The sequence below is a fragment of the Gavialis gangeticus genome, unplaced genomic scaffold, assembly GCF_001723915.1.
Source record: "Gavialis gangeticus isolate Ggan-Ray unplaced genomic scaffold, GavGan_comp1, whole genome shotgun sequence".
Lineage (NCBI taxonomy): Eukaryota > Metazoa > Chordata > Crocodylia > Gavialidae > Gavialis > Gavialis gangeticus.
Genome location: NW_017729025.1, coordinates 7943212 through 7956303, shown reverse-complemented (window position 1 = coordinate 7956303; position 13092 = coordinate 7943212). Strand labels below are relative to the sequence as shown.

Genomic DNA, 13092 nt, shown 5'->3' with positions numbered 1-13092 from the left:
CCAGGCCACACTAGGGTTTTAAACCATGCTAGTGACCTCCTCTGCTGTTCCCGTCACAGCGGGGTCAGTAGCCCAGCGCCTTCCCCCCGTGGCGGGGCACCTGGAGGGGTTTGCCAAGCTGAGGCAGGAGCCTGGACCTCCAGTGGGTAATGCCATTTGCCATCTGGCTCAGGCATCAGTAGGAGGCTCTGATCATCTCTGGGATGTACGGAGCAGCTGAGCACAATCCTGTAGGGCAGGTGATGTCTGCTGCCCCAGAAGACGTCCTGTTTCCAAGCCGGGACTCTCGGTATGGCAGCTTCCACTGCCCAGAGATGCCAGCACCCGGGACCTGGGGCTTTGGGAATCCTTTGTCGCACTCATACTTCCAGCACAGGGTAGGAAGCGGGGACATTGCCATTTCAAAGCTACTGCAGGTGACGCTGGGGACGCCGTGGGGGCTGCCTGTGCCTGCGGTCAGGACCAGAGATTGCAGACCGGCTCTGTTAGCTCCTGCCCTCTGCAGCCAGCAAGCGGGGCAGCTGCCTGGGTCACCCCCTCGGTCCCCGCTGAAGGAGATACAGAGCAGCTTTAAAGTGAGGTTATATGGCTGGCAAAGGATGAGGAGACCTCCCTGTCAGCAGAGATGCTCCCCGCGCGTGCCCACAATCCCAGCCGTGTTTGCGAGGGGCTGGTGGGGAACAAAAGGAAGCCCTTCCTGCTTCGTGATCCTGTGGGAAGACCGAGCTGGCCGGACATCAGCAAGAGGACCCTTTGCTCGGCAGCAGCGACAGACCTTGCATCAGGGGATGGCGTGCCGCCAGGAAGGTGCTAGGCCTGGCAGCTCGGTGCCGGGATCAGTGTCTGAGCTGGCAGGCAGAAAGCCGCTCTGTGCCCAGCAGCTAAAAGCATTTGCTTTCGAGATCATTAAGAGACACTGAACACTCGGCCTCACAATGCTATTTGTGGAGTCGCTTGCTGGAAGAGACCTGCATCGTCACAGACCCAAAGGGAGCTGCGGCAGGCAGAGATGGCAGCTTTGCAAGGCAGGGCATGGCCAGCACGTCATTTTTCTTGCTTTCAGTTTCTGAGAATAGCTTGAACAACTCCCCCCGTGTGCAATGCTAGGCACAACCCCTGCCAGCCCCACGTGACTTCGCCTTACAGAGGCGAGACAGCTTCCTAAGGCTTTGAACCGGAGCAGCTGGGCTTGGAGTCGCTCAGTGGCTGCAGAAAACTTGGCCAGCCCATCCCATGACCTGGGCAAAACAGACAGCAAACTCTCCCGAATGCAGGCAACCCTGAAACCCAGCTCTCTCTGCAAGAGGAAGTTTGCATGCAATCCCCGTACCCAGAAACCTTCAGAAAGGACTTGGCCGTTACACGATGCTTTGTTCCAAAGAGACCAGACAATAGCTGCCTTTGTCCCGTGCCTCTGCAAGAAGCCTGGGCCTTGTGGGAGGGTACAGCCCTCTGCTTCCTCGTGAGCTGGGGAAACATTTCCTCAGTCTTCTGCAGCCACGACCTGAAAGCCCCCAGATCCCAGGTGTGCTTGGGGGGCAGGGAAGGCACGGAAATGAGAAAGAGGAGGACTAAAATAAAAGGAATGACGTGATCAGTGGGGAGAAATGAATGAAAAGCAAAATAAATGTGTTGATCCTGGGAACCACCAAGGTCGTGGAAAGAGATGCCTGCCCGGCATCTCACGCTTGGTTAAAACCAGAACGGAGAGCCAGACTAGCCCAAGGTTCGGCTTCCCGAGGGAAATAATGCACGGTGCAAATGAACTATTGTTAGGCCTTCCAGGCTGTCCGCTCCTTGGCTGGCTGCTGCCATCCTGTGTCCCACGCGGAGAATGCAATGTGAAGCGGACAAGCCTACCAGTTTTATGCACGTACCAGGGTCCAATTACTCCCACGTGAGAAGCAGGAAATTCTCTGAGCTGGATCCTCAGCTGGGTGAGTCAACATCTCCCCAACCACAAGGCAGAGACGTTGCCACCCACTGATGATGTGTCACAGTGCGCCCAGGACATCAGAGGTCACCCTGGGCAGAGCCACAAGCCAGGAGGGGGGCTAAGAATAGGGTGCTGGGATCCACACCAGAGTCACCCTCCTCAACGTCTGGAGTGGGCAGCTATAGACATATGGGACTAGGCCGTGGGTGATTGCCAAGCTGATCTACAAGCCAGGAGGCAGCTGTCAGGGAGCAGGGGTCTGGGCTGATGCAGTTGTGGGGAGGGGAGGAGGGGGCAGTCAAGGAGCTGGTAAGGAAGACCGAGAGCACCAGGAGTCCAGGCTGGACCAACCAACTAGGAGCAAAGATGGAGCCGGCCAGCCAACAGGCAGCCCTGGGGACCACAAAACCAGGAACAGACAAGCACGATGCTAGGAACAAACTTGCTAGATAACAGGTAACCTTGTGCATTGGCTACTGATAAAAGAGGCAGAACCAGGCCTACAGCCTGACCTTTTATGTGCTTGCTCTTCAAACCCACAAAGACAAACATTGATGCAAAGTCTATCCGGCCACCCATGACAGCACAACGTAGAGTCTCACCTGGACCAGCCGGGGAGACTCGAGAGGCGGCAGGAGGGTGGACGCAGATTGGCAGCAGGTCTTCTTGAAGTTGCTGAGTTCTCCAAATTTCCCTCCAGCCATGTGATACCCCTTATTTATGGATGCCTGGTGCTAATAATTTTAATGCGTGGCTCCTGACTGGTTTTATTTAAATGTCTATGTTTCACTGAATGGGACTGAACCAGATCTCTTGTGAGCTGGAAGTTGTCAACTAGTTGAACTAGTTGGGATTTCCATCCTTGGGAAAGTAAAAGAGAGGGTTTCTTATCTCTTTTCCTTCCCCATTGTGGACTACTGCTCAGCACTGGCCTGTTTCTTCTTTACTTAGGTTATGGTCTTCTCTGATAAGGCTGTTTTGCTTTTACAAATTCTCTAAGCATCTTAACAAAAGCCCCACCTGAGCTCTGAGAGGCCCAATCCTCCAGGCCAATCTCCAGGGCTGTGGTGCTCCCTCTGCCTGAGATCCCCGGGGCACCATGCCCAGCCTCGCTGTGTCCTGGTGACCCTGCTCTCCCTGACTTCAGAGGGGACATTGCATCCTGGGATACAGGAGGACTTCAGCTTGGGTGGAATAATTATCGGGAGTGGCCACACTTTAATGGAATAGGAGCAAAATAAAGTGGACTAGCGATAATCCTGCCCTGCAGTGGCATAACTTTAAGTCAAATAACAAGCACTTTAAGCCACTTAAAGGTGTTACTTTGCAGCCAATCCAGGGGTTAGAGAGCTCCAGAAGCTGCTTAAACCTACCGGGCAACAAGGCCAGCAGGCTAAGCAATCTGCTTCCAGGGGTCAAATTCAGAAGTGGCATCAATGGGAGGGGTGAGTTAGAGCCCAGGCAGGAATGAAGTGGTGTAACACTTGCTTGGGGGCAGAAAGAGGAACAACAGGAAAAACAGCTTTTATTTGACACTCAGCAAGCTGCATCCCCAGCCCCTGCCGGGTAAGTGCCGCACCTAATTAAACTAAAGGGTGCTGACAGGCAGAGGGGCAACCCGGGCCGGCTTCCACAGCACCGTGGGCACTCAGCCGTATGGTTTGGTTGCAGTTCTTGGCTGTTTCATCACAATGTCCACATGGCTCCCCAGGCTGCAGCGCTGAGGGGTGCGCAGAGAGGAAGGATACAGAAAAGCAGGGCTCAGATGTTATTGCAAATGGGCCACAGTATAATCAGGTGTGAAGCAGTGGCTTCCATGACTTGGGGCTTGCTTTTCCTGTGCCTGTGCTATGCTGCCTCATCCCTCGCCCTGGGCTGGAGGAGGGGAAGCTGGAGGGGGAGTGGGCCTGGAGCCTCCATCCAGCTGTTGTTGCAGCTGGAGCAGGATGACTGCCTGGGGGAGGCAGTATAAGCCCTTGTGAGCTGCCAGTTGGATAGCCCTGCTGCAGGGCATTGCTGTTTACCTATGAGAAAAACAGGATTAATCCTTTGACTTGCATTAAGTCAGCACCAAGTGACTGGGCTGAATGCAAGGCTGTCTGGGTGAGATCATGGCTGGGAAAAGCACAGGCTGGGCTGGAAGGGACCTGGAAAGGTCATTTCTTCCACTCCCTGCCTTCCACAATATCACTAGACAATCAAAATGGTCCCTTTGGTCTTAAAGTCACAATCCCAGCAATCCTCAGCACATGATCACTAGTCCTTACGCTTGCTGGCACGTTCTGAAAGCCCCAGGTCCTGGAGTCTAGTGTCTCCTTGAGATACTCAGATTTCATTTAGAAAGAAAGCAAGTTTCCAGGCTTCATGAGATGCTTAAAAACCTGGACCCTGCCACTTAGAGGCAGGAGACAGGTCAAGAGGTACCTGCATATATTATGAACATCCTGTTTGAAGCCAGATCTCATAGTTTTGGGTACCTGATTTCTGACCTGCTGTGTTGGCAATGCTGTATCTCAGAGATGAGCTAGGAGTTGATTGCTTATAAAGAGGAAGGGTCTTGTGGAGCAAACACCTGTGGGTTGAAATCGAGAGAGCTTGGGATTGAAAGGCTGGGGGAGGTAGATTCAATTACCCCATTTAACATTCACTGCTAGGCATTGGGATGGAGTAGCTGAGCCCACCCTGCTGTGAATGCATTGGAGAAACACCACCTTGCTTATATAGAGGCGTAGAGCTGGTGCTTACTGCAGTGATATGCAAAGTCCAGTGTTCCCACCCTTATGTAAATACCCACACCTCTGTGCTAAGGTGGGGCTAGTTGACTGGCAGCCAAAACTTGCCCATCAAGGCTAGCTGCTTGCAGCAGCAGGGCCTGAACTGCTCTTGCTAAGATCTGCAGAACAGCCTGCATGGTAATAGATACAGCTGTCTGAGGTCTGAGCATCACACAGCCTGGCTCACCCAGCTCCCACTGCTCTGTCTCCCCCTTGGCCACCCTGGTCTACACAGGCTCATCAAGGCTGTGTTTGTCCTGTGCAGCTCCTGGCACCCCAGGGCCTGGGTCATGCGTGGGGGTCTCTAGGTGATCCTGTCATGCAAAAAGCAGCATAAATGTATTACCATTTAATGGGAGGTGAGAGGTGTTGTGGGATTTGAGCGGACAGCTGGATAGTTAGGAGAGCCGTTGGGAGTTTTTGGGCATCCGGGGGCCTTCCACAGGTCTAATGAAAAGGCAGACAGCCGGAGTTGAGCAGCAGAGAAAGACTGCATGACAATGCAGTTTGATGGGAGGGATGGCTGTGAACCCGGACAGACGAGGCGTTATCGGGAGCAGTTACCGGAAGTGCGGCAGAACAGGCTATTTTGTTAGCAGAGGCGTGAGACCATTCAGAGGGGGCATTAATCACCTCTGAAGCACGGGGAAATCAGTAGCAGTACTTGTTAGGTTGTAATGAGCTGTCAAGCCACTGTCATTGAGTCCAGATTTTTTACCTCCCAGAGGGGTTCTGAATTTCTGCTCGGGCCCGTCTTCTGGAGGTGTTTTTCCAATTCCCTTTGAGCACCAGCACCGTGAGGTCCAACGGAGGGGTCGCTCTGTGGAAAGCAGGCTCTTGCTGGTGTCCCTGTCTCTGTCTTTTGTATCTTCCTGTGAAAGTTTAACCTGGTGCATAGTTCCCACCTGGTTTCACCCACCTAGTTAGCGTGCGGCTTCCTGGTGCACCGGATGAGGTATGTGGTGATGCATCTGTCCAGGATCCATGGATCCCGATGGCTCTGTCGGTGGCGGCACAGGAGATGTGTTGACAGGTTTTGCTGTTGCTATTAAGGCACAGTTGTTTCCCATTTGGAGTCTGTTGATCAGAAGGTAGCTTATGTCTGATGAAGAGTTGGGCCATGTTTGGGGGTTGCTTGAAGGCGAGGAGTGAGAGAATTGGGACTATTTCCCTCCATTTTGGTTCTCTCTGATGATCCTTCTTATAGGGTCTAGTGTGTAACAACCAGGGGACTGGGGGGTTTCTTTTTGTATTGCAGGGTATGTATACAGCTCATTCAATGATGTGATCTCTGCCTCTGCTCGAGTACGCTGGCTGGGTAAGGACTTGCTGGAGGTTGGTGTGATGGGTGTCACGAGTATCCTCCTTCCAGCCAATGCAGTAGTATCTGAGGGCCTTTTTTGGCGTGTCTCAGGTGGTTGCTGGTTTTGTGGATGTAAGTGTGGTGGTCCATAGTGGTTTATAGATAGGCTGACCGTAAGGAAATTCTGGGACACTGCCACCCACCCACCCGGTGCATCATGCCACTGTCAGACTGTGCCCCTGTGTTTCCAGGGTGCTCAATTTAATTCATACCAGCTGGCTGGGACCAGCCTTGGAAAACTAGGGCTGTCCCAGCTAAACTGAGATGTAAGGTCATCTGTTTATAGGGTACTATCCCTAACATGGCTTGTGGTAGCTAGTAGCCTTGAACCTGGGGCTTCAGCTCACCTAGCACAGTGACCTAGCCCAGCCTGCCACCCTACAAGTACCAGTTCTTCTAAGTGGCTCATGATGAGGTTGGCATATCAGGAGGCCATCTTTGTGCCCTTGAGTGGATCTCAAATTTTGAAACGGGGGTGTGTGGATTTCATGGATTTCATAGACATTAGGGCTGGAAGGGACCTCGGAAGATCGTCGAGTCCAGCCCCCCGCCCAAAGGGCAGGAAGTCAGCTGGGGTCATAGGATCCCAGCAAGATAAGCATCCAATTTGCTCTTGAAGGTGTTCAATGTGGGTGCTTGAAGAGATGGTGAGGTGCATCATCCCATATAACAAAGCACATAGTCTTGTCCAATTAAAGATAAACTAGAAGCTTTATTAATAGGCCAGCAGCCTGGGGGTGTATTATTCAGTTTAAGATAGAAGCAAAGAAGAATATAACTTCATTGGAATGAGCTGAAAACAATCTGCAGCACCATGAAATAGGAGAGTTGTTCCCAGGAGCAGCCAGCAGAATTGCTGAACGATGGAGAGCTTGAAATCAAGACCATTAAAAAGAAAAGAGAGACATTAACACCTATGGAAGGAAGAGTTTAGTAGGAATCGGGTAGATTATAATGAGCTGCACAGTCAAGTGGCTCCCTCACTGTTTCCTGACTAGAAATGCTGCTGCCATGGCCAGGCAGTTGGTTTTAAAGTTTGGGAGGACCAGAAATCAAAGGAGGGTGCAAGTGCACCAGGACAGCCCCCTGGATCTACCCCTGTTTGTGCCCACGGTTTGGAGGAAGTGATGTCTGTTGAAAGCAAAGTTGTTGTGGGTCAGGATGGAGTGGATGACTTGTGTGATGTGTCGTGGTTGTAAATCTGAGCGTGCTCCACGCTTTTGTAGGTATTTCAAGGCAAGTGGATGATGCTCATCATTTCCAGAATGACCTTTTCAGGGAGGTGGCCGATGTTCTGGATCCTGTTAAGAAAATGTGCTCTGCCTGTGTAGTCCTACTTTTTAATGTCCCCAGCTCAGAGCAATTACTGAACCATACCTGCTGAGCACCAGCTGGGCAGGGGGAGCTAAGGAGGTGTCTGGGGCTACCTGAGCTGGTTTGACCTTGGCATAGATCAGAGCCACATATTAGTGGGCCTGCTCCAATAGGTATCTGGTGTGCCAGGTTGGGAGCTGCTCTGTAATTGCTTTTTAAAACCAGACAAAACAGCTTAGGGGTGCTGCATAGATCGCATTGTTCCTGTTGAAGTCTCAGGCCCTGGATGCAGCCCACTTACTATTGCCTGACACCGGCAGTGCTGGTGTCTCTGCTCCACCAGTCCCTGAGACTGGTCAGGTCGGGGATGGAGGGAACATCCCTAGAGAGCTCTAGGTGTATTGGACATTTTGGGGCATAGTCATTTGCTGGTTAACTGTGGTTTTGCCTGGCCAGGGAAGGAAGATGTGGGGAACTGTACCTTTCTGAGGCTCTGGCAAGAGCCAGCTGGAATTAGCAGTGGTGTCACTTGAAGGCTTTTATTAATTGATGCTGGTCCATTAGGCTCGTGCACTGAGAGAGGTAGACCTTCATCAGACACCTTGGCTGGGAGTGATTGCTGAACCACACCAGCTCGGGGTTAGCCCTGGAAGAGCCTGAAACTGCCTGGAGCTGGTATGACCTCAGCATGGCTCACCCTAGTACCCACTCGAATGTGTACCTGGTGTGGCAGATTGGGGATGGCTTCCTAATTGATGGGCTGTGTGGGCTGATGTAGTTATGGGGATGTTTACTAGGTTAATAGTAGGATATGAGGAAGCAAACAGGAAGGGAAAGGGTGACTTAGATAAGTAGCCTCTTAGTAAACACTTCAGCAGGGTGAGGAGATACTAAAGGGTTACCTTGGGAGAGCGTATCTTCTGGCTCGTACACTACCAGTTGGGCCAAGACCTGGGGGAATCTAAGTGAGTGCAGACACCAGAAAAAGTCGCCCTTTCTCTCCAGGAAGCCAGCTGATTGTGGAAGATGCTTGATGCTCCTGGAAAACCCAAGAGATGCCTGAAGGAAGGAGACCGGCTTCGTTGGCCATCAAGAGATGCTGGGCTTTATGGAGGAGAGATGGGTGCAGATTGTGCTTTGACCTCCTCCTCCTCCTCTTCCAGGCGTTGTTCCTACAGTTCAAATGCCCACAGTGTTGACTACAGAGGCTGCCTGGTCACGATAGTTACCCTCAGGCTCCTGAGTTTATAAGGTCAGAGCCCAAAATGATGACCCTGATGTCCTTGAGGGAATGAAGGGGGTTTCCTGTTGGCTCATGACACTGATGCTGTATGGGGAGGCCAAGTTGTCAAGACCAGAGTGCTTTGTGCCTCACAGTCCCTCACCATTAAGCTGCAGGCCCTAACGAGGAGGGACAATAGGTCCACTGGATGTGTTTCACTGGTTGCAGATCTGGTGTCCCCGCCCCGCAGAGTAACTCCAGGACGCACAACGAGAACGTCGCCCCATGGTAGGACCCTGCCATTCAGAAATAGCCAACCACCCCGCAGAGAGAAGGCATCCTCCAACACGGACATGGCAAGACCTACAGGAAGGTGTGGCCACTCGACAGGAAGCCTGGTGCTACACAAAACCCACCAGACGTGGCAGTGGAGGCTCTCTTTGAACCGTGTCATCAGGCACCTCCTCAGCACCACCAAAGCCAACCAATAAACCCTTCCTAGGAGTGAAACCAAGCCACCTCCATGGCAGGGCTAAGACATAAGTTCCCAGCTATCCCCTAGGGAAGAAACAGAAGAAGCACTACGATCAGTGACAACAAGGAAGACCTGAGTGGGTGATGCGGTATCACCAGGGGCCCTGGACCTTCTTGGGAAGAAAAGCCAGCAGCAGCTGCCCCTGCACACTCCCTTTCCCGGCCTGGATCTGCCTGGATGCCCACTGGGATTTTTTAGCTGGAACGTGATCAAAAACATGTCTTCCATTAGACATTTCAAACTGGAAAAGCCCATTTGCTGCAGACACTGCTTTTTTCTTTTTGTAGACAGAGATCTGTGCTCCTGGAGGGGGGGCCTGGGTGTTGGCTTGGCTTTTCTGGTCTGTGCGGCTTCTTGGTTCGTCATTTTGCTGCAGTCAGGGATCCAAGTGTCTTCGGCTCTCCCTGATGTCCATGGGAGCGGCCAGCATTTGGCATGTTTGCAAACCCAGGTCTTTGAGTAGAAGAGTTGAGCTGGAGGCTTCTGGCTATGAAAATATTCAACTGCTCTTACATAGAGTGGGGCCCTCCCTGCTCCCGAGGAACAATTGTCGGTCTTGGAGTTGTTCTTTGCTGCTGTCCGACCCCCCGCCCATATCTCCGTTCCCCACAGCATCCCAATCTGCACAGCATCAACCTGAAGCTGGTCAAGGCAGGCCAGGGGGATGACTCTGTGGGGAGGAAAGCGAGGCTACCACCTTTTGGCCACAGAAGTGGTTCCTCATTTGCTTCCTCCCGGTTAGTCTGTCCATTGGTCTGTGGCTTTTACACTGCAGCTCACGGTTGTAATGCGGGGGTTGCCTCTTGCATCAAATTGACAGCACTCACAGAGTCCCTGGTGGGCTTCACTTCGTGTGTGGGGGCAAGAGGGTAAGACCTCAGCTTGCAGTAGGCTTGGCCTAGACACGTTAACACTGTGGAACTGTTTGCGGCAAAAGTCAGACCAAACAACGGTGTAGCTCAGCAGCAAACCATGCAAGTTGTGAACCACCTGGGTACGACTGACCGGGGTGACACCGTAGCCAGGCCAAACAGTCAAGAGCTGTGACTGCTGTATTTTCTAGCATGCAACATACCCCTCCCCCCGGCTGCCCCTTGAATAAGATGCACACATTGTTTTTGAAAGGCAGAATGAAGAAAAAAAGGTCATTCCTTGAAAATGCCATCAAGTAGCAGTACATAACCGAGTAGCAGCTTCTGAAGCAGAAGTCCCTGTGGGGGAGCAAAGAGCAGTGATCCCTGGCAGAGGCAGAAACTGCTATTGCTGTATTTCCTCGCTTATAATACGCACCCTGATTTCTAGAGGCTGAGTTTTGGAAATAAAGGTATGTGCTGAATGTGAGAAAATATGGTATTTGGGTAACCGTGTAGGCACAAAGCATCACTGGACACCTTAAATACTGCAATGAGCTCAGCATCATACTTCAGCAGACACTTTTCCCACGCTGATGGAAGAATTGGAGCAGAAAGGAAAGCAGTGCCTAGTGCAGTGATTCTCAGCCGGGATGCTGGGAATAGGCATCCAATGTCAAAACCATTGTGCCCTGCTGCGGCCTTTCAGTGCTCTTTGCAAGAGAAGAATTGCCCCAGTATTTTTCTGTAGTCAAAAGTCAGTGAAACCTAAGAGCTGGCATTTTCCAAGGGATGCCTCAAGTCTAATGAGGTTGAGAACTACTGTCCGAGTGTTTCAGAATGGTAACATCTGGACAGATGTTGCATAAAGAAACGTGATCTGGGACCTCTGGGGAAGACTGGCAGCCTTAAAAAATCCTTAATCCAGTGATTCTCAACTAGGGTGCTGCGGTGCCGTGAGATCCTCTCAAGGGTGTGGCAAGTTGTGACACACTGTCAGCACCAGTAGGTATGCAAGATAAATCTAGGGATTTCAAATAGGATTTCATAGGACTGAAATCATTCTGCCTTGCTGGGGTCTTTCTGAGCTCTTTGCAACAGCAGAATTGCCCAAGTATTTTTCCTGTAGTTAGGAAAACAAGTGGAAACTAAGAGCTGGCATTTTCTGAGGGGTGACCAGTCTAATGAGAGGTTCTCTGAGTCTAGAAAGGTTGAAAACCACTGTCTTAACGGGAGAAGTCTGCTAGTAAGTGCCGCTGAATAGTTTCACTTCCACCTTCAGCTTCCTCTGTGCAAAAATGAAGTTTATTTTCTACCTATGGGGACTTTTTTACCATCTTTCATTTTCCCCAAGCCTGAGGAATCTTGCAGAAAAAAAAAGATATCTTTTTTTGCAATGTCTTAGTTGTTCTAATGAAAGGTATCATCTCTCAACCAAGGGTTCTGGAGTGTTGCATTGCTTTTTGTCTCAGACCAAGACCAAATACACTGCTGAATAATACACTGCTCAACTTCCCTCTCATCCCACAAGAAGGTAAAGAACGCATCCAGAAATGCAAGGCACAGTTACCCCATGCACTTCAGACAACTCACTGGGTGTGATCCTATATGCACACCCTGGAAGCTGTAATAGTGTCTATTCAGCCTGTTCCCCAATTTGGTTATTTTTGAAGTCTGAGCATAATGACCTAACTACTGATCCAGCTCACGTGGAAGTGAAAGGAAATGGTGACTCTAACAGGTGCTGGGTCTGGCCGCTAACCCACAACCCTGGAGATGCTGTTTGCAGGGGCTAACACAGACACCTCCACACCAGACTGTGGTATCCTCTCTAATAACAGTATCTCACTGTAAGCAGGATTGACACTGCCCTGGAGCCTTGAGCAGGAATGACCCGCTCACCGCAGCCAGGATCCCCAGAGGTGTGTCTTGTGATTTGGGGTGCTCAGTGTTGAGCACCCATTAGCAGGGTCTGATTTTCCAATAGTGGCAGTTCCGCTCTTTCTTGAAAGGGGTCAAGTTTCAGCATCTCAGGCTGACTGCCCAGGAAACTGCAGCAACCAAAACCACCGGCCACTTCTGAAAGTCTTGGTGAATCTCCAGCACTTTCTCAATAATCACATGCAAAAAAAGAAAAAGAAAAAAGAAGCCAATTAGGGAAAGAGCTGCAGGTTGCATGCCCACAACTGAAAGGCTGTGTCCGTTCTGCACTGAATGTGAAACTGGGGCAAAAGGAAGAGACAGGCCAGGCAATAACTGTAGCTATGTGCCAATCCTGCAGCTGTCGCTGATATAGAAACAACAGGCTGAGGCCTTCAGGCAAAGAAAGAGCAAGAGAGGGGTGCGTCATCTTCCTGTCTTCTTTCCTTTCTTTGTTCAGAGACAGGAATTTCTTTCTTTGCTCTGTGCAATAATTTCCAAATGTGGATATTTGGGGATAAAATTGCCTGCTTTTTCACCTACTCGGGGCAGCTTCTAAATGACTTTTTACTGACAGGAGGTATCTGCTATGTGTCCTGGACCCTACACCTCAACTGGAGACAGATATGAACCCAGGGTGCTTCAGAAAAAATCCTACAATGACAAAAGAAAGCTCAAGTGCTATCCTCAAAAAAACCCCAACAAACACCACTCTGAACCATGTGTGCAGCCTGGAGTTTCAAACTGGTTATACAACTCTGGGAGGAACCGTCTCCCCCGACCTTCTCCTTGGTGAGCTAAGGAATTGCAGAAAAGAGGAAAGCACTGCAAGGCAGATCCGTATCTGGTTGGATCATTATGCTCAATGCGTAGGCATCAAAATAGCTCAACAGCCAGTTGGGAGGAGGTATCAAGTGGGGTTCCCCGGGGGTCTGTCCTGTGTCCTGTATTAACATCCTCAGGAACAGTTTAGATAGTAGGATTGAGCGCATGCTTGGCAAATTTGCAGGTAACACCAAACGGAGTGAAGCTACAGACTCCGGAGGGCAGGCTGAGGATCCCGAATGCCCTTGAAAACCTGGAGATGAGGTCAGGTGGAATTCAACAAGGCCAAGTGCGATCGCACGCACAGATGCAGAGCGGGGAATGGCTGGCTAGGTTGCACTACTGCAGAGAA

The 13092-nt window shown here is 51.1% G+C and overlaps 1 protein-coding gene across 1 annotated transcript in view; it reads left to right on the top strand.

Moving 5' to 3' along the window:
* The first annotated feature begins 2228 nt into the window (after positions 1-2228).
* The window catches only part of ABHD12B (abhydrolase domain containing 12B), a 45217-nt gene continuing 34353 nt past the window's right edge, over positions 2229-13092 (top strand). Inside the window, exon 1 of the mRNA XM_019518356.1 lies at positions 2229-2392. Coding sequence (XP_019373901.1) covers positions 2364-2392 — 29 coding nt within the window. The 5' untranslated portion in view covers positions 2229-2363. The remainder of the gene's footprint in view (positions 2393-13092) is intronic.